Genomic DNA, 23,140 nt, shown 5'->3' with positions numbered 1-23,140 from the left:
TCATCCTATATCAGGGGTGGGCAATTATTTTCGATGGCGGGCCACTTCATGAATGGTGGTACACTTTGCGGGCCACAGGTTAACAGCGACAAGCCAGTATTGCTGCTATGTCCACCCAACTTCCAAAATTGTCCTTTCTGTAATTAATAAGAATTTTTTTTATGATTGCCAAATGCAGTGGAGGGCCACAGAAATAATTTGGCGGGCCAAATGTGGCCCGCGGGCCGTACTTTGCCCACCCCTGTCCTATATCATATATTTTTTATTTGCCCCCATGGGGGCTAGTTTATTGGGCACCCCCTTACATCCTGTGCAAGGTGAAGAGCAAAAGCATTTACAGCGCCTATCTGGGAAGCATGCATAGTTCATGCTTGCCTCTATGACTCATGCATGAAGGGCGTAAACGCCTCAAGGGTCATGGGTTTTGTCAGCAAGTAACATAAAGTGACAAAATGATTGTGTGGGGGGAAAATTCCCAGTACAATTTATCTGTTTATGGCAAAGCGTGGCAGGTCCCTAATAATGTCAAGTGCCAGGCCTGTCTTTAGGAGGAGGGATATCTGGTCAGGGAGCGAAGAGGTGTTGGTAACAGGGCCATCGGGAGTTACCCTGGGAGTTTGGGTAGGGCCCCTGGGAGCAGAGATTGAGGTGTCGGACATTGAGGTCCCCCACTAGGAGGGTGCGGGTGGAGGTGATATGTTGTGGTAGAACAGGTACAGTAGGGGTGGAGGGAGGCACATAGGCATTGACAGTATTGAGGGACATACCTTTTAGTGTGATTGTGATGGCGTGTGCGTCGGTGGTGTCGTCATCAAGGGGGACGTCGAGAGGTTGGTAGGTGTATAATATGGACACGAAGTAGTACCTTAAGCTGTGTATTCTTATATTACTCTATTAATTATGTATAGTAAAGTATTACAGAACATGTATTAATCCTATGTAATATTTCCATTTATTATGCACCATGTTATGTATGTGAATTACCATATTTACATTTTATGTATTCAGCTTGTGAATGCTGGCATCTGTACATGCCAGCGCGCAGTGATACAGAGAGTGGAGATCACCAGTCCCTGTGGTGTGGAAGCGTTCTGTCTATTGTCCCCCCTGTGTATCTCCCGTATGAGAATAAGAACCTATTTTCAAGATAACAAGTGTTTGTGTTTACCCTCAGTAGTGTAGAACATTTTGGGGGTACCAAAGACAAACATAGAGTAGGGGACGTCCTTCTTGGTGTAGATACGTAGTCAACGTGCATGTCATCATGGTGGTCCATCGATGCAGAGAACTGGAGTGGATGGGCCCCAGATGCCGGTATGCCGGTGGGGGACGGGGAGCCGGGGGTGGTGTCCTCGGGTCCAATAGGGGGCCCTGGTAGTGACAGCTCAGAGACATGAGCAGGTGCGGCTTGCGGTGGGTGGACAGAATGAGGCACCATGTATCGTGGTGATGGAGCGGGACGTGGCACGGGGGCAGCAGGGCACACCGGGGCAGGCTCGGTCGGTGCCACGCCAGCAGTGATGCCAGGCGGCGGTGGAGTAGGCCGTGAGCAAGAGGGGCACACCGGGGGGCTACCAGCTTGTGTCAAACCAGAAGAGGGGGTGTAGGTTGGAGATGGCGGTACAGAGTGTATAAAAGAGTTTTTCAACACGGTTGGTAAATTCGTGGAAGAGGGATAGGATCTGTGTCGTGTCACCAGAGGGAAATTGTGGTGGGGCACCAGTGGGAGCACAAGGCCTGACAGAGTCAGAGTAGACGGGGAGGAGGCCCAGTAATAGTTGAGTTAGGAGACGGCCGGGACTGCTGTGTTGCAGCCAGGTGAGGCCAGGCAGGTGTTGTTGAAGAAGGAGGCGTTGCTTGAGACAGAGAAGGGGACGCAGAGGGAGGCGGCCCGGTAAGCTGGGGCGGGAGGTTGAGATTGATGCAGCCCTCGGGGAGGGTTTTCTCCTGGGACAGGCGGACGTTTAGGGCATTGCCGTGAGTCAGCATTGTGCTAGCCACCACAATTACAACACCTGGGCACAGACAGGAGTGGTGGTTACGTGAACAGAAGCGACATCTGGGAATATCACGTCGGCAGCAGGCGGTGAAGGTGTGACCCCAATGGGAGCAGATGACACAAAAAGAAGGCCCGGGGTGATATGGTTCTGCATACAGTGGAGGGAGGACTGGGTGGGTCTCAATATACTGCCAGACTGGGGGTCACTAATACTAAGGATAAATACTTAACTCGAATCTTAATTTCTAAGGGTCGCTGCCACTAGACCCCCTCTGGACAGCATGTAGCTCGTTAGGTAGCGTGCAGAGTGGACTAGGCATTGGGTTAGGTTTTCCATTGACCAGATCGATAAGGGGAAAGAAGGGTGAAACCATAACATGTCTTAATTAATTTATTCCTTATAAAGCATACTGGTAAAAAACATACAAATGAATTGGTCTTCCTCAGAAGAACAACGAAAATGTTGGTTACCCAGATGGGCACCAGACGTCTTACATTAATGGCGTGTCATCCACATACTTATTGCATAACAATCTGTGACCTCCTTACCTCGGTCATTCCTTCTTACACTACCCCTTAACACATCAGACTGCTCCACCTGTATGGAATATAGCACCGTCGTGTAATGGTCATGATAAGAGCTAACCTGAAAACCTTAAGGATTCATATTACGCTCAAACGTCCACAAAACCTTCCGAGTCCCCCAGTGGAAACGTCCCCCGTTTTCTCTGTTTCCCCCGCCTTTGTCTATGGGAGCAGACGCTGTATGCTGGGACCTGTTGCCATCCATTCCTTTGTAATCAATTTAATTTTGCTTTCGATAGCTGAGTCAGAGCATTGTTAGTGAAGATAATAGTAGAGAATGAAAAGGAGTTCATAGTCTCAATTTCAACGTCAGAGGGTACCGTAAATTAATTCATTGGAATAGGAGTAGCTGGACTCCCTGGCCTAGTTTGAGTGAGGGCGCCGCGGGCATTTTAACCGTTAGTAAGTGCCCGTCCCTTCATCCATACAGGTATGCCATTCCACGCTGTGTTGTAATTTGCCCTTCTTTAAGTGATTTGACCCAATTAATAGTTGATTGTGCAAGTGTTACAGTAACGTAGTTGATATGCTCTGAGTAAAGTCATATTTACGTCTTTAACGTCCCCTGAAACGTGTTGTTGTTGTCACCAGTTAGTAAGTGCCCGTCCCTTCATCCATACAGGTCCCTAACGCAGCCTAGGCCGTGTCTGTAGGGTGGATGTTGTATCCACTATGTCTGGGGACATGTCCGAGGTCCAGTAGGATCAGTTACCTTCGTGAGACCCGGCCGTCAGACACTTCAGACCACCTATAGCCCCCATAGCTGGCTCGTCTGGCCCTAACGCTCGGTCCACGAGGTGACCCTGGACCACCAAGCCACACACCACTACCAGCCCCCATCATTGGTGGATGAAGGTCTACCTCAGTAGGGCTATATTTGTGTGGTGGAATTAACCCACTGGGATCTCCAGAGTTCGTCGGATAGTACTCCATGGTGGCTGGACCCCATGGCTGTTGCTTGAGTATCACTCCTGACGACTGAGTGTTGTAGTGGCAGTTGCTCTAATATGTATGGTGCTAAGTGACTATCCTAGTTGTGCTATTGAGTATGTCCACCCAGTAGGGTTGGAAGGGTATTGAATATGTCCACCCAGTAATGGTGTGAGTATGTTGAGCCTGAGGGCCTAGTAATAGATTTCGTCTGTTAGTACAAACCAATTTTTTCTTCTAATTTCATATTCATGTTTAAATAAACTTTGTATCTGTATAATTGTGTATATTATTTACCTACAGTATCTACCGTTATTTCTTCCCTATTGCTTGATACTATCATTACACCTACCCACGAGCCTCCTATCGTCACGCTACCAATGGTGATATATAAGAGTAAAAGGAATTGTTACTGGCACACAGGCCCTCATGAAGGGTGGCAGTAGCAGCCCTCATACATGGTGGCAGCTCAAGCCCTCATAAATGGTGGCAGCTCAGGCCCTCATAAATGGTGGCAGCTCAAGCCCTCATAAATGGTGGCAGCTATGGTGATGTAATGAACATAGTATCGAGTTGGGAGGAATGACTGTGATACTGTAGTTTTAACTGAGTTATAACCATTTCTCTGTACGGGTATTTAATAACCATTCCACTGTAACTAATGAGTATTTCAGATTGCTAATGATTTTGTCCCATATTTTTCCGAGGTACAGCGTTTTGTGGTGGTTTGCAGAGAAAGTGAAATAAGTTCAAAGAAATACCTTGGAGTTAGGTTAGAAAAAGTCTTGTTTAAAGTAAAAGGAAACCTGCAACAATAACTTGTAGAGTGTGAATAAGGTTCATTAATATTGGAAGAATTTTGATATGTAACAATCTGCCCAAATTTTTTTTCTGTTGTTAACTCAGTATTACTTACAGACAGTGAATACATGTTTGGGCCGTGGCACTAGTTGTGAAATGTTCCATCGTGGGAGTGCCCAGTGTTTTAATTCTGAGTGCTAACAGAAGCATTGCACTATATGCAAAGGTTAAGTGGATGCTAATTCTGCATTTGTAATATTCTTTAGTTATGTGTTAGGTAGGATATATATTCCATTTACTTAATATCTCGGGGCATTTTACAGTTCCTACTATTAATATTCCTATGTATACGCTATAATTTAAAGTTATTTTAACCAGGTGCTAACGGGTCATTATTTTGTGTAACGTATGTTATGTGAACTCTAATGCCAGTATACTTTCAGAATACAGTATTATATATGTGAGGACCTTATGGTGATACGGTATATGGAAAATGTTATACAAGTGTATGGACCCAGAATTGTGAGTACGGAAATTCGTGAAGTGTTCACGCAGTGTTGCACCATACTGAGTCTGTGAATGGCAAAGTGTCTAAGTGAATTTTTGATGCCATAATAGTATCTTTGGGGAGATTAATAATCTGAACAGTAGTTTGAATAGTTGATGCATGGAGTGTTAGTCGTATTGCAGAAAATCAGTACCAGTCCTTGGGTCTTGAGTGAGCACTGTGCGTGTATTGTATTTACAGTGGGGTATACCTGTAGTATTGATTTGTTGTAACACAATGGCAGATGCTAACGCAAATAAGGGGACCATGACGGCCAAAGCCGCTGTTGATTTAGCAACAAAAGTCCAAGCACTTCTGGCTAAACTCGCTAAAGCCATGGGTAAAGGAGGAGAAAACCAGTGGTTAGACTGGATCTTTAAGAAACAGTGGGCTTTGTAAGTGAACCTCCTTGGTTGTTGATGGGTAGTGAAGTGCACAATCTGTTGTAGGTAACTTTTGGTAATTGAAGAAGAAAAAAAAAAATGGAGGATTTTTTTTTTGGGGGTTAAAAGTATTTTGCAGAGGAAGGGTCAATTTGCAGTAAAGACAGAGATTGGAAGATGTATTGGCAGTTATGCAATCATCTGAAGGGTATCTGTTACTAGTATGAGTAAAGATACCAGTGGTGAATTCTCAAGTTCTGGTTGGTAAGTCCTACGTAGGCTGGGTGTTGTTGGTATATAGGTGTAGAGTTCGTGACTTTCAGGGAGTATTCGGGCATATAAATATGGTGCTATTACTTCTACATGGCAAATGCCATAAGTACAGACAGTTTTTGGTTTGGTGGTGTTCTCATGAGGACCGTTTCGTTAGCATTGAATTCTTGGGAATACCCGCTCGTTCGGAGTCCCTTGAAGGGTGCTGCCTCTCGCGAGTGCGACATAACTCTTAAGATTAAGGGCAACAAATCATTCCTTTGACTTGATGGGGTCCGTTCGTTTATGTCCTAGCTTGAGAAATCTATGTTAAATCTCAGTGTGTCCTGTCAGCATTTGACCAATCGCGTAAAAGAAACTTTCATAATCTATGAACATTGAAATTTGAGTTCTGTAAGGAAATTTTGAGTGTGCATTTTATCTACCGATGTGAGGGTGTATTTTGTAACATGTAACACCATTTATTATTATTATTATATGATATGAGGTATCTAACTCAAATCATTATTATTCTATGATGATGTACTTGACCCCATTTATTATTATATGATATGATGTATGTAACACCATTTATTATTATATGATATGATGTATTTACCGCCATTCAGTATTATTATGACATGATGTACCTAACCCCATGTGCTATTATTTTTGGTGCTATTTTGTAATATGTATCCCAATATATTTTTTATGAAGGTGTGTCACATTCTAATTGTATGTTAACAGATTTCCATTTCTTGTACCTAATCCTGACCACCGGTAGGGAATTATTTTTCTATTTTTATTGATATAATTTGTGCAATGTTTGTATGAGGATTTATACTTTATATTAATGATTTAATATGTATGTCACTACTTACGTGTTTTCTGAACGTTACCGCATAATGATGAATCTTGGGGAAGGAGGAAGCTTTGTAATGGTCATGATAAGAGCTAACCTGAAAACCTTAAGGATTCATATTACGCTCAAACGTCCACAAAACCTTCCGAGTCCCCCAGTGGAAACGTCCCCCGTTTTCTCTGTTTCCCCCGCCTTTGTCTATGGGAGCAGACGCTGTATGCTGGGACCTGTTGCCATCCATTCCTTTGTAATCAATTTAATTTTGCTTTCGATAGCTGAGTCAGAGCATTGTTAGTGAAGATAATAGTAGAGAATGAAAAGGAGTTCATAGTCTCAATTTCAACGTCAGAGGGTACCGTAAATTAATTCATTGGAATAGGAGTAGCTGGACTCCCTGGCCTAGTTTGAGTGAGGGCGCCGCGGGCATTTTAACCGTTAGTAAGTGCCCGTCCCTTCATCCATACAGGTATGCCATTCCACGCTGTGTTGTAATTTGCCCTTCTTTAAGTGATTTGACCCAATTAATAGTTGATTGTGCAAGTGTTACAGTAACGTAGTTGATATGCTCTGAGTAAAGTCATATTTACGTCTTTAACGTCCCCTGAAACGTGTTGTTGTTGTCACCAGTTAGTAAGTGCCCGTCCCTTCATCCATACAGGTCCCTAACGCAGCCTAGGCCGTGTCTGTAGGGTGGATGTTGTATCCACTATGTCTGGGGACATGTCCGAGGTCCAGTAGGATCAGTTACCTTCGTGAGACCCGGCCGTCAGACACTTCAGACCACCTATAGCCCCCATAGCTGGCTCGTCTGGCCCTAACGCTCGGTCCACGAGGTGACCCTGGACCACCAAGCCACACACCACTACCAGCCCCCATCATTGGTGGATGAATGTCTACCTCAGTAGGGCTATATTTGTGTGGTGGAATTAACCCACTGGGATCTCCAGAGTTCGTCGGATAGTACTCCATGGTGGCTGGACCCCATGGCTGTTGCTTGAGTATCACTCCTGACGACTGAGTGTTGTAGTGGCAGTTGCTCTAATATGTATGGTGCTAAGTGACTATCCTAGTTGTGCTATTGAGTATGTCCACCCAGTAGGGTTGGAAGGGTATTGAATATGTCCACCCAGTAATGGTGTGAGTATGTTGAGCCTGAGGGCCTAGTAATAGATTTCGTCTGTTAGTACAAACCAATTTTTTCTTCTAATTTCATATTCATGTTTAAATAAACTTTGTATCTGTATAATTGTGTATATTATTTACCTACAGTATCTACCGTTATTTCTTCCCTATTGCTTGATACTATCATTACACCTACCCACGAGCCTCCTATCGTCACGCTACCAATGGTGATATATAAGAGTAAAAGGAATTGTTACTGGCACACAGGCCCTCATGAAGGGTGGCAGTAGCAGCCCTCATACATGGTGGCAGCTCAAGCCCTCATAAATGGTGGCAGCTCAGGCCCTCATAAATGGTGGCAGCTCAAGCCCTCATAGTCGGTTACCATACATAGTAGCACCATCTCAACACACATGTTACACTCCCCCCCTGCAGGTATGGGACTCCTTGTAACTTTTAGGTATACACAACAGGCACCTCGTTCGCACACCGCCCTCGGTGGGTAAAGACGAGGGCTTCACCAAGAGACATACCAGTACTATTTCTATGCCTGGTATTATAGGTCGCTCCAAGTGACGACCGCAGAGTTTCTCACGGTCTCCTTATTTGTTACTACTCATTTGGAGTGGTGTGCTGGAAATCCACAGGCTCACAGTGGATTGGCATAGCTGGGAGTAGTCACCACCTGTTGGGACGCTCATAGGGATAATGGCTGCCGGGCAGCAAGGCACTCCGACCGCATGGAACCTGAGGTGAAGGTAGAACGGAGGGTACTCAGAAATAATGCCTGACGGGCGGTTATCACACCTCTAACACATTACTATTACACTTATATATCGGGCAAAGCTTTAAACTGTAATAACTTCTATATAAGCCTTAATTATAGGGCGGGATATAGCCCGATAGGACACTGACCTGAGGTGACAGTAGAACGGAGGGTACTGAGGGCAGTGCCCTGCCGCTCGTCACCGCGTAGGCCTACAGTTTCCAATCTTTAATTTTTACTTTTATTTCTTACTGTTCTCACCTGAACACTTTTCGGTATATTGTCACTCATGCCGTATAAACACATATTTTAATCCTAAATTACACACTAAGGTAAGGTCTTGGTTTGCTAGTTCGTGGGTAAATTCATTGGGTTATAATATCAACACGGCACACCCGAGGCGGGTACAGGACGCTCCCCAAAACAAAGGCTGAATGTTCATGGCGGGGGTGTATCAACTTCACTCACAACTGTAATGAGGGATCCTCCTCTCACACATTGCACTATTTGAACACAGACATGAGATTCTCTGATCACTGTACCTGTCGTGGGTATATGTCACGTGAGGATACGAGGTGTATTAAGTTCATACCGACGCATACAAGATTATTTCCTTTCAAGTATAGTTTCTGGGTCACTTCCAACACCTCATATAGTTCTGATACATTTATCCTTTTTCCAGATCATTGTTCTCATGTATTTTCATATGATATCTGTGGAAGTTATGTTCGCTACACGCTCACAGACGTAAATAGTATGACCTTCAAACCCTGATCCATACTTAGTCCTACAGTACACTAGTCCGGCTCAACTGGACTTTAACATTCATCTTATGGATACCCTGAGTTCTCCTTAATGCTATGAATACATACAATTAATATGATATAACTGTACCTGGGTACAATACAACACATGGTCTAGTAACATTGAGTAGGTGAGTTATCCTTTAACAGTGTTTCCCGTTTTCTGAGATTCTACAAGCGCGGTGGATTTGAATGTTATATAGCATAATATGAATTAAATGGGGTTTTTAGGAATGACAATGATGTGCGCAGTACATCAACAGTGGTTGGGCACTCCCTCCCCTTCCATTTAACTATAACAGCTGCTTGTGGGGTCTCCCCCCGGTAGTGTCGACGTATACTGAGTATACGTGGATTAAAGTCTCGAGCATCTTCGACTTCAGCGTATAGGGGGAATTGTTGAACTAGGATATGGCAACATTCAGCTGCGTCAGCAGGTGGAGGCAAGAGGACAACCCTGTCAAACCCAACAGATCTGTTTCATAGACCTCAGGAGTCTGACACTTGATCAAATTACGGTTCCTACTTTTTTGGAATTGAATGTTGAGACCGTGTTGTCTGCAGTACTACATCATCCAATTAAACCGTTCCTCGACGGTTTTCAGTGAGTCCTTGGGTAAGTGCAGATTCAGCTTACTTGGCTGGTTGGCAGAGGGGCGGGTGGCGAGGGAAGCTCGCTGCCCTTGGCATTGGTGTTGCCACTCCGGCAAGTGTTTCCCATAGAAACATTACTGTTACTGTCACTATCACTGAGGTCTGACTCTTGTAGGGTGTGGGATGCCCTATGACTACAGTAGCCGTATCAGAAATGTCTGTATCCATGTGTGAGGGGACGCCTCTTCTGGGGCGTTTACGTCGACCCCGCCATCCCATCGCTGTCAACACTTGCCGGCGAAGGGGTAGGTAGAGACTGAGGTGGCCTTTGTGTGACGATTGGGAGGACAGGAGCACCTATGGGTACACGTCTGTCCCCTTAAGTGGTCAGACAGCGTATCATATATAGCGCTTAGGTGTGCGTGGCTCTAGTGAGTGGGGCCTAAAGGTGAGGGTAGGAGGGGTCAGGGGGTGGATTTTTTTTTTTTTTTTTTTTATTGGGCACTCCCTACATCCTTGTGTAAGTGTAAGGTGAAGCGCAGAAGCGTTTACAGCGCCCAACAGGGAAGCACGCTAAGTTCATGCTTGCCTTTATGTCTCATGTGCCGTCGCGGTGGGGGTCAGACGGGTTCGTGGTCGGGGCTTCGGGGGGGCACACAGTGTTATGACTGATCTTATATAAGAATATCCATCCCTTATAGGGAAATTCAGCGGGCTCCTGCATGTATATAGTAATTTGCCGTAAAACATATCCAGAAAGATGTCAAACACATTATTATAAATAACATTAATATGTATTCACCGCCATGAACAGGAATAACTAATCCACAAAACCTGGAGGATATTGACAGTAGGGCGTATTAAACATGAAGGCAATCTACAAAAATAGTTATAATTCGTAATCCAGCATTACAGAGTATTGCAAAGTCATCCGGAAGTAAGATATGTTATGTTGAAAACATTTTGATTCAGCATCTCTTGAGTTACTCGACGAGACGTGAGGTGCACACTGCACCCTGGAACGAGGAGAATATTTTAAAACTATTTGATATAATTTTACTCATTACATGGTCCAGCAACGTTGATAATTTACATGCTTTTTCGTTTATATCTGCTCTCATGGATTAATTGATGTAGTATGTGCAGGTAGTAGGTAGTAGGCAGCTATCAAACAGGGAGGTATTACCACCTGGGAAGATATTGGAAGCATAATGTGTTGTCTAATGGTAGACACTGCTGCCATATGGCATCACGAAAATTGTGACCAAGTCCCAGGTTACTCATCTAACTTTCTGCCTAATTTAAACACAATTGCAGGGTCTCAATTGTTTCTCTTACTATTGACAACAAAACATACGTAAAGTATATCGTTTCTCACTCATGATCTTTTTTATTGTTATATTTAAATTTTATTTTAATTTTGTATTTATTATTATTATTACAATAATTATTATTATTATTATTATTATTATTATTATTATTATTATTATTATTATTATATTTAAGAACAGAGGGGGACTGAGTTTTCCTTCACTAGATGTTATTAAAATTTATCAAAGTTGTGAAAACATTTTCAGGAACAATGTCACTTCTCTGACTTCTAACCCCTATAACAAAATAGTTTCCTGCAATAAGCAAAAAAAATTTCAGTCTTTGTTAATTAATCATTCAAATAAAAAATTTTTTAGAGCTTCTTCCTCACATGGCTGACACAAACCCATTAAGCAATCATCTTTCTTTATTGATCAAAGCATCTCTGTGAAATCTACCTTAAAGTAAGGCGTTCCTATGCAGGAAAACAATACACGATTAATCTACACAAACAGAACAAAATCAAAAGTCGCCAAACCCATAATAAGTTGGTTTTGTTCAGTGGATTGTAGGTAATGTATGCAGAGTGCTTACTGTATGTCAAGAAAAACAGTGTATGATCCTATTATTTCATAAATTGTGTATAATTTAGTCTTTAATTTAAGGTTCCTCATTAAAGATATAATTGTATTACAAAACTGACTTCATTTTATTTGCCAGTAACGAAAGGTGAAGAATTAAAGGTAAGTGGCTTGTACTGCCGCTCACACCATAACCCCTACCAGTATGGCGGCCACCAGCCCATGCTGGCTTCACTCCCCACGGGCCGCGCGGGCCGTCTCCACCTATATTAAACCTCCTTCGTAGCACTGGCAAGCAGTGATAAGTTGAAAAGGCAACTGAGAGAAGGGTATTACAGTTTGGGGGTGAATTACACGACCCTGCGTTTTTTCTCTTTTTCTTTTTACGGGGAATAGCCCACCGGGGCACTGGTCATTGAACCGCAACAGGGCCTAGGGGGCGAAAAAATAAAAGTAAAAATAAATTAAAAATAGAAAAGAGAACGATTATATTAATCTACACCACGAAGATGCGGGAAAACCAGCTTTTTGAAGTGAACATATGATCATAAGAATTAAGGAAACTGCAGCGGGCCTATTGACCCATACTGGGCAGTCCCGTTCACACCCAACCCCCATCGCTCATATATCCATCTAACCTATGTTTGAAGGTATCCAGCTTATTAGAGTTAATGATGATGTTTGGTAACTTGTTCCACTCATCCACTGCTCTTTTTCCAAACCATTGTTTACCTATCTCGCGCCTAAATCTAAACTTGTCTAATTTTAAACCATTGTTAAGAGTTCGCTCTTGGTTGGATAGTTTGAGTACCTTCGTTATATCACTTTTGTTTAGCCTTGACTTCCATTTATACACCTCGATCATATCGCCCCTCACTCTACATGCTTTAGCCTGTCTCTGTTCTCAAGGTTCCTAATGCCCGGGAATAGTCTTGTCTTCTCCTCTGAATTATTTCAAGGGATTCTATATCCATTCTTTAGTAAGGTGACCAGAACTGAACTCCGTAATCAAAGTGAGTGAGGTCTCACAAGCGCAATATATAGTTTTAGGATAACCTTATGTCTACCAGGCTATTTACACTGTATTTACACCTAACTTAATCTACCTTAACTTATCCTAACCTAACCTAACCTAACCCAACCTAAAATAACCTAGGTTAAGTTAGGTTGGGTTAATAGACGTTACAATGTAAATATCTCGGTAGACCAACTCCAGCTCGGTAGACCGCATACTATAAAGCGCCGAACACCCACGTCAACCCCGATAACCGGTGTGACATTTGCGCACATGACATATACTCACAAAATTAATGGAAAGAAACACAAATGCTAAAAAATATGTATATTATTTGCAAATCACAATTAAAAAAAAACAGTGTACAAATTATGTGCTAAAATTGTTATTATATGTTTTATAATCTTTATGGCAATTCATAATGTATAAAAATGTCAAAATATATCAAAATTATAACTACTCCAATCGGATGCAGTGCCCTGTTGCTGCTAGGTTAGGTTAGGTTAGGTTTGTATACTGGCTTTTATAAATTATAATTTGGAAATAAATTATATAAAAAATATGTGAGCATTTGTCTTCCTTTCTATTAATGTCTTGTGAGCAGATGTCATTGAACCCCCATAACCCGTCACTCACTTACTGACCCCTGTGACCCCCAGACCAACACGGTACCCTGATTATTTAACCTTCATATTAAACATCCTAACGTTAACCTAACCTAACCTTATCTAACATAACATTAACCATATATATATATATATATATATATATATATATATATATATATATATATATATATATATATATATATATATATATATATATATATATATATATATATATAAACTAACCAAACCTAACCCCCAGGCAGTATTAGGTTCGTTAATTAAGTGAAATAAGTTTATGATTTGATGAATATTTACATTTGTTTTCTAGGAATGCAGGAGAATGGTGTGGTGAGGATCTCATACAACGATGAATTGAAAAAGATGAATGAAAATAACACACTGGAATTGATAAACGGAAACGTGACGATCGAAGCTGAAGGTGTTAGTGTAAGTATGTGTTGGTGTCACCGGCAGACGGCTTTGAGTTAAATACTATTCAGTAAGACCATCCTTCATGTTTAGTGATTCAACATGTGTATCGACAGTACAGGTAAACAATTCAGCAAATATACAAAAAATGTACCTAAACAGAACGGATATATATACAATGGTTGATAGTACAGAAGTTCGACCGAGGATAGCCAAACGCTATTCTGTAGTGACTGCACATTACGCCAATCCGATCCCTAAAAGAAGTCAAAGTATAATAACCTAATCAGATGTATGTCTCTTATTTCTTCCAGCTGGGGTGTGACTGTAATCTCCGGTGGCTTTTGGGGAAAAACGACGCGGAAATGTACTTGAACAACGTTGTGAAGGTGGGCACAGACTGCCCACAGTCCACTAACTACACCAGAAATATCCTAAACCAGTTTTGTGGGTAATAGGGGGTGAAGGAAGCGGTGTCCCACCCTTCCCCTACTATTCTCTCTCACTCTCCTCTCTCCTTTCCCCCCTTTTCCCTCTCGTTCTCCTCTCCTCTCTCCTTCCCCCACCCCTCTCTCTTCTTTCCCCTTTCCTACCACCACTCTCCACCTTCCCTCTCTCTTTCCCCCTCGTCCCCTCTCCCCTCTCCTCCCCCCTTCTCCCCCCTCTAGTTTGAAGCAACTCTATGACTGCCTGTTCTGATCATCAAGAAATAGCCAGGTTTTTTCTCTCTTCCTTAATACATATGACATAGAGAGAGATATGAAAAATGAATACACTGAAAAGAATGTAGAGAAGAGTGAAATAGATAAAGGCAGAGAAAGGTTCAAAGATAGCCGTCGATATCTGACAGATAATTATATTCGTTGGTCAAGGGCAAGATAATTTGTGTGTGTGCGTATTTATTGTACCGGATATATGGGGAAATGAAGGCTCACTTAACAAGCGAGTAACTCTCATTTTGGATTATAGTTCTTGTTATAGGGGCCAAAAATAGACGATTATTGGTCGATAGGTCGGGTGGTCATATATATATATATATATATATATATATATATATATATATATATATATATATATATATATATATATATATATATATATATATAATCCAAAATGAAAGTTACTCGCTTGTTAAGTGAGCCCTCATTTCCCCATGAAAACCCTTTTTGTATTATTTCAGAATCACCTAACTTGTATTTATCATTGAAAAGAACAAGTTGTAGCTAATTTGACCATGTAACATTGCAGTTTACTTTACAACGAATATCTGATCATTTTGTACGAACTTATAAATAAATAAGTTCATGAAGGAGCCAGCAGAAGTCTTGAGACGATATAAACAAATATTTTGACAGCATGAATCTTGTTTACCATTCCTGGTTGTGCATTAAGGAGCATCTAGCTGGGTTACTGGATGAAGATGGCGGGAAACTGTACAGAGACTGTAACGTAACTATATGCAGTGCAATAGCTGTGTTATTTTCTTCCCAGTGGGTAAAAAGATCTGACCTCTGCTTGTTTGAGAACCTGGATGTAACGGGGGGGGGGCGAGTTCAACAAACAAGCTGCCACCAATGTAACGACGGCAGGTTTTCTCTCTCTACTCATAACTCTTTCTTATCTTTTACTCTTACTTCTCTTGTCTTAGTTCTTTAATTCAATTGTTCATTTTACTTACTTCAATGGTTACTGCATAACCTTAGTTCTTTTTGGAAGCATGGACGAGGGTCTAGGCACATGGGCATTGTAATTTTGATATCAAGTCACTTGGACGGAAATAACGGTGAACTACTGTGGGAGAAATGAATACTCCTAAAATACTCAAAGAACAGGTTTATTAATATGATATCAAGTGGGGAAAAATATATCATTCACATATAACTACCAGGCTCAACTCCTGGGCTTATTGCAGACTCAGTATTTTCTTATTTTTACTCAACAGCAATTACTCAGATCCTGTACTCTTACTTTTCACAACCTTACTGGTGTTACATTACATTACATAGCAGGACCAGTTCCTTGGCCCTACTCACAATACATAGTTACATGGCAACTCCTTGCAGATTACTTTACTGCCACTCCAAGTGGGTACTTCTACTTCACCCACATCTTCTAGTGGTACGTTTCATTACAGTTACATAGCAGGACCAGTTATAAGACAACCTTACTTAAGATACTTCACAGAGTGTTGGTAGTGCATAGGAGATGCACTCACACACAACACGTTAATACTGATTCCAACAAATACATGGGTCCACTACCCAACATGGGGTAATTATTAACAAACACATACAACCACAGTGGACCATAACTCCAAGGCATGTCCCAGGGTATAGCACTGGTGCCTCTAACAACTGACGACTGCTGTTGTGGTCGGTTGTACTCCGACACGTGGTGAGCGTCTGGGGTCCTGCCCCACGATGTTGATTTGTAGTAAGTAAATCATGTCGAATCACCGACATCGATGCATATATTGATCCCTGCTGGTTACCCACCGGCTCAGCAGCCGATGGGGTGTTCAAATAAGCCCACCCTGGAATCTAGGGACAAACAGGAGAGGACGTGATGGAGGAAGACTTGGGAAGCATGATGACAACACAAACAAATCTTTCGTCTCGCAACGTCAGACGACATTTACTTTATATTACTTCTCACACTGGGTGAATGACAATTCCACTGTTACAACATGAACACTGACAATACACTACAATGACTGAATCAAACTGAATGGCGAGGGAACACTGCTACATACATACCTGGGGACAAACAGGAGAGGACGTGACGGAGGACATCTCTCTTCCCGCTCCCCCGTGGTTATATACCCCTGAGTTGCCAGCAATCGCTACTCACGCAATGACAGAGATTACAACAACCCAACTGTTACTCATTCAAAGATGACCCTCAGTTGACAAAGGTCTGGAGAATTACTTGAGTTGATTTACACAGACTAATTCAAGATTGAACTGGCCAGCAGAAGTGGAAAAAATGTATTGACAACTGTGTTCGAAGGAGGGACTTACTGGGAGGGATCATGAGTATAAACGTCCATGGGGAAAAACAAGTCTCTTCTTAGGAATAGCTAACCCACTCATGTTTTGCGTTCGTGGAGTATAATAAGAATCAGTAGTTAAAACAGACTAGCAGTAAAAGTGACCATGACATGGACATTATGCTTTGGGTTGCATAGAAAGTATCTTGTATTGGAAATAATTTACTATTATTCCTTATAAAATTATTATATTGATGTATGGAATATAAGATATTATGGTGTTCAGCTAGGATCTAAGTCTGATATAGAAGATATAATGCAGTACAGCACTATGACAGTGGATGGTAGAACGTATCATAGATGAAATGTGTTGGTTATGAATTTATAAATACAGTATTCTAATTGCTACAACTCTACAGTGTTCACCTCTGCACTGATTTAACTGTGCATATTACATATATAACATAATTCAAACCAATACCTATTCAACTAGAATACTAGATAAATATTGGCTGATGTTATTGTATAATGTATTACTATGCTCCAACAACTACCAGTGTGGTCTTTGAATATGTATTCTTAGTATAGTCATAAAAAAATATTGACTGGTTGAAAATTATGCATAATTTTTCTTTTTAGATATTAAAAACCTTTATATAAAGCAAAGGTGCTTGTTACACCGCTCGGCCACCTCCAACCGAGTCCTCTTGGTTTAAATCCTTGGTATACCTATCCATGTTATAATAAAGTGTGCTTTAGCTAAACTGTTGCAACTTGCACATGCCTTTTCAATGCCTTTTGGAGAGTTTTCTTGGAACTATTGTGTACCTAGATGACATTTTCCTGTAACAAACTATCATAAAAGTCAAGGAAATGACAAATATAATGGCAGTTATGATGAAACAAGGTAGGATACTTCGGAAGTTAATTAAAAATAAAGAGAATCCTGTAATGCTGGAAACTGTGTTTCATTAATGTAAGATAGAAGTTAAAGCTTATCAGAGACAATGTGAAGGCTGCTGATTTAATATTCAGTAAAACTGGTATGGGCACCAGTTCAGAAGTAATGTTTGATACAAATGCAAAATGATGACGAGTAGGCAAGGTTGTGATTTCATTACTGCTGAGCTCACAATTGTCTGGTGCTATTTGATAGCCTTCTACTCCTAAATGTTTACCTACACCCTGACATATAGTCAGTGGGCCAACAAGGGTTAGACTCGTTAGAGGAACCACCAATAATGACTAAAGTTATCATATATCACTGGAAAGATAAAAACCTCTAGATTCCAAATATGTATGATAGAAGTGCATATGGCTTAGGTTTAGTAGTTAAAATTTATGTTAAACAGGGGTACCATATATTGCCAACTCGACATTGTTAAGTCACACTCACAACTGCACACTACGTAATTAGGTCTCATTCTTCTTTAGAGTGTTACATATCTCCAGTCTGTCAGTCTACATGCATTAGTAGAATGCATAACCATAGTTTTGTAAGTGTGGTCTTGGTGATTTTCAAAATTGAAACTGCTCATAATGCACTCATGTAGAGGTAACTTACATAATGATAAGTATCATGTATGAATCTAAGTCATAACTAAAATTCATAGGAAGAATCATGTTATATTTTATAATAACCAATTATATGCACTTTACATGAGCACAGCAAAAACAAGAAAATCAACACAATCAATTTACGCCCCAGAATTGTGCTTATTACCTTACTACAAATATATGTAAACACTTGCATCCTAATGTGTTGCATTCGCAAACACTGTAATCACCAAAACTTGCTGAACGTAAAATAGTATTTGTCAAAAATAATAAAAACTGTTTGATATAAAATTCTAGCCTTGCTAGATGATAAATCAAGCATAAGTCAAGATGTAACATTTTGATAAGAATGACTCGTAACTGCCAGTCACTGCTCTGATATAACAACATACATGTACCACTATTCTTAACTGCATATTCATAGGTTATGGCTATCAAAGAATGCTTAGAAATGGTTTCATTTGCACTCACACTTGCAAAGAGGAAAGTCTGCATGCTTAATGTTTGCTTTCATAAGTGATGCAACTGAGTATCTAGTAAAGCACAAGCACTATAAACTACATGCAGTCAATTAATCTATACACTGCCACACACATCTTGCACTCACGAACAGTCCAAAAGTGACATACAACTAATTAAGCTAATATTCTGCACTGTAATCATCAGGCTCATCAATCATTGCCTCTTCTTCTGTTCTGTGGGAGCCTTGTTAAAACATGTTTTCAGTCTGCACATTTCACTACAGCGCAGGCCATGTGCAATACATTGACAGTCAGGTACTTTACACGCCTGTACACACTTGCAAGCCAGCAGTTCCAGCACAGCAAGAGGTACACACTGACCATCCATCCAGTCAATCGTAATGTTCTCATGTGTACATTTCAATTCATCCACCAGTTCAACTTCTTCTGCTGTTATTTTTACACAATCTTCCTCACATGTATCATACACGATTGTATTGATTTCTGCAAGTTTCCTCCTGTACTTACTGTAGCTTCTTTCCACTGAGAAACGAGAAATGCTATAAGGTTTGTTGTGCCTTGAGAGATATGTTTGTAAGTCAGAACTTCCGTATCTCCAGCCCTATGTTTAACTTTTGCTTATTTAAAAATCGACAAATACTTCAGTGTTCAATAATATATATATATATATATATATATATATATATATATATATATATATATATATATATATATATATATATATATATATATATATATATATATATATATATATATATATATATATATATATGTAATATTCAGAAATTTCAGTGTGATTTCAAACACCGCGCCATTGGCGATACTGAGCTTTCAAGGTCGTCGGAGGGAACAGAGCGCTCCCTGCACATAGCGAGAGGTTGTGGAACTAGGCCTAAGTGATATTAAATGTAATTTGCCGAATTAATAATGATGCGATTCATGAAGTTAAGGGACTATTATTGAATTTGAAATTATTATAGATCGTTTATCAGTCTGAATAATGTTACGGGTGTCCCAAGGAGTTATTAGTTAGGCGGAAAATATGTCACGTAGGCCTAAGCTAGCGCCTTGGAGAGACGCGACGCTGGCTGGTCCTCAGTCACGTGAAAGCGATTGGACCTACAGGACATCCCTGCGCGTCCGTCCACAGAAATAGTCACGTGGTCTAGTCACCTGTGCTGCGCTATTGCAGTATAACAAGTAAGTCTCATTCAATCTCAGACAGGGTTTAGATAGGGCAGTGATAAAGTTAACTAGAGCTAACAGTGAGTTCATTTCAGGGTTTCTGCCAGAACCCACTTGACTGCGAGAGATTGACTGCCGTTTGAGACTGCCGTTGATGATTGAGGGTGGCGATTGTCGCCATTGAACCGATCAGTGTAGGCCTGTCACTGTTTAACGGGGTATCAAAGGATCTCTTGAGGGAATCTAGCCGTCTGGTTGCCCAGCTGACGACGGGACGATCGTTGGGGTCATCAGCTCTCCTCTACCTCGGCTCACAATACCACATGTTTCAAGCAGCTTAGTGAAACCCTTTTGCTAACGGGAAGCTAAAGCTTCTCTCAACTGTACAAGGTCTGATTGGCTCACTCCCTTCCGCTTTATGGATGTACCGGGGGGGGGTAAAGTGAAGCTAGCTGAGTGATACAGGGTTGCACACTGGGGCCAGGAGTCAGTGGAGTTTAGAGGTACACTTTCCAAGGTGGAGAAAGGCTGATTTGGGCCTTCAACTACGGGTGCCTGTTGGTTGTGCCTTAAACGACTACGGAGTGCAGGTGGAATCTGTGTGTGTGTTAGGTTAGGGAGCATGGTTCACGGGTATTGGACTCAGTAACGTCTTTATAATAGTGACAATATTTTTGTGTGTAGTTAATACTATTTTTTCAGTTACTAATGTATGCTGTGTGCATTTAAAATTTCTTTATAGTTTCAATCTCAGATATAACCTTTGTTCCCCAGAGTAGTGTTTAAGTTAGGTTAGGAGGTGTGCATCTGTTGGTGTAACATAATTATATTGAGTGCCCTTAAGGCCTATTCATTGTAGAGTATTTAATTTCTTATTTTTTAATACCATTTCCTCAGTGACTGATATTATTTTGTTGAAAACCCTTAAGGCCTGCATCTGTTGGTGTAACATAATTATATTGAGTGCCCTTTAGGCCTATTCATGGTGGAATTAATAATTTCTTATTTTTATACCACTTCCGCAGTGGTGGATATTATTCTGTGAAAACCCTTAAGGCCTGTTTCATGTGTGCAAGCAACATTTCTTAATACTTTAAATTTATTGTTGCCTGAGTTTCTAATAATTTCAATATCATGTATAACTTTTATTCCCCAGAGTAGTGTTTTAAGTTCAAGTTAAGAGGTGCGCATATTGGTGCACCATTATTTGATTGCGTTTGTAGTTGGAGGGAATATAAGTGTCTAAAATTTACAGTGTGTCTCATTCATCCCAGTCACAGACGCTATCCTTCCACGGGTCACGGACAATTCATTTTGTTAGTAAATTTAAGTGCTCTTGTGCTGGTTCGGGATTTCTCACTAAGGGGCACATCCACTGCCATTACCATCTAATAATCTTTAATAAACCCCAAGTCAAGTGAGAAATTAAAGTCCAGTAAATTCCGACCGGTTACATATATATATTACACGAAAGCGCTTGGGAACTTCGTGTTTTCTTCTTTCCTTGTGGTTATCAGCATATACCTAGATCACGCGCACCTACAGTGATTTACTTGCATATATATATATATATATATATATATATATATATATATATATATATATATATATATATATATATATATATATATGTGTGTGTGTGTGTGTGTGTCTGATAAATTACTGTAGGTGCACGTAGTCAGTATGCTCCTAACCACAAGAAAAAAAAAGTTCTTCAGGGGTGAGAGTACAGACTAAGGAGAGAGTACAAAATAAGGTGTTTTATATATACAGAGGGAGGGTGCAGAGATCGATAGGGTCATTACCTAATACCTGACCATTGTGGACCTGGTCTCACCCTCCTCTGTATTTTATTTTGTACTTCTCCTTAGTCTGTACTCACCCTGAAGATGTGAATTACACAAAGCGCTTGGGAACTTTGTGTTTTCTTTTTCCTTTGGTTATCATATATATATATATATATATATATATATATATATATATATATATATATATATATATATATATATATATATATATATATATATATATATATATATATTTAATGAGACTAGATTCTATGATGTTCCTACTATCATAGAATCTAATCTCATTAAACATACCAAAGCATTCAACATGAATTTGAGTAATGATATATATCTATATATATATATATATATATATATATATATGTCTGTCTTTCTGTTTGTCTGTGTATCCGCACGAGAATCTTGGAAACTACTTACCGATCTGGACCAAACTTGGCATGGATAGTGTCGTGATCCCACTACCCTTTATACTTGGGGAGTGAATCCTACCCCAAGTTATTAACAAATAAAGGTACAAATAGGGAACACGGCAATAATTATCCTCACCAAAAACCTACTCAACTAAATGTACTTGAAAAAGTAAGAACAGTTGAAATAAGTGAATCACAAAAGGGAAGATAATTAATTAATTCAATTTATGTTCTAAAGGGAGTAATGACTAGCAAACATGAATTTAAGGGAATAAGTAAGTGTATAATAAAATAAGAGTGATGCCGGAAGGGCGAAAATATGCTGTAAGGAGTTAGACCAAACAAATATTACTTAACATTACTATATTACACAAGACATACGAAATATATATATACAACAATCACTACAAAATGATTATCCCTACCAAACAGGAGATACCTTACCACCAGGATCCCTTCCTAGGCCTAACTAAACGTGTCACTAATACCTGATACCCCTAGGGCATTGCAGAAGACTGGATAAAGCACTAGACAAGGGTCAAGGCTAGAGAACGAATGGACATGTCTAACCTATGTCACGGTTTTTCGCTACTGCGGAAGCGTGCCCACGCCGGGAGGAGAGCGTCTCATATCACGTGATTCAGGACATTTGCTAGATATTTTATATAATTAATTAATACTACTATTGAGTTGACTTAACAGAGTAAGACAATGATGCATATTAATAACATACATAAATATACAATTAACCTAAGTAACTAAGAACAATAATAATATAATAAGTACAATTAACAATTTATTAATAGCTTGTATGAAATGTAGGCGTGAACATATGCCTCACGCTATGCGAGTTCCCGAGCGCTCAGGCACGTGACAATAGCAAGTGTCATGTGGGGATCTCAAAAAAACTCCAACCAACCAGATCCGACACAACTGAGAGAACGAGAGAAAGTGAGAGACTGACGGTCAGCCCTGACGCACACACGTAGAAAAGTCGTATTCCCTCCTATGATTTACAGCTATTTTGATCCTTAAGTTCTCTTTCATTATGGTTTACTTTTCTCTGCATCTAACCTCCATCCATTACACCACACAGAGGTTGAAAAGTCGTATCCCATCCC

At 40.5% G+C, this 23,140-nt stretch overlaps 1 protein-coding gene across 1 annotated transcript in view; it reads left to right on the top strand.

The window, feature by feature from the left end:
• LOC121867251 overlaps positions 1-14,159 on the top strand; it is a 53,689-nt gene extending 39,530 nt beyond the window's left edge. The window contains exons 7-8 of the mRNA XM_042367111.1: positions 13,488-13,606; positions 13,903-14,159. Coding sequence (XP_042223045.1) covers positions 13,488-13,606; positions 13,903-14,043 — 260 coding nt within the window. The 3' untranslated portion in view covers positions 14,044-14,159. The remainder of the gene's footprint in view (positions 1-13,487; positions 13,607-13,902) is intronic.
• The last annotated feature ends 8,981 nt before the right edge of the window (positions 14,160-23,140 follow it).

The sequence above is a fragment of the Homarus americanus genome, unplaced genomic scaffold (assembly GCF_018991925.1).
Source record: "Homarus americanus isolate GMGI-L3 unplaced genomic scaffold, GMGI_Hamer_2.0 scaffold6317, whole genome shotgun sequence".
Classification (NCBI taxonomy): domain Eukaryota; kingdom Metazoa; phylum Arthropoda; class Malacostraca; order Decapoda; family Nephropidae; genus Homarus; species Homarus americanus.
This window is presented reverse-complemented; position numbering and strand designations above follow the sequence as displayed.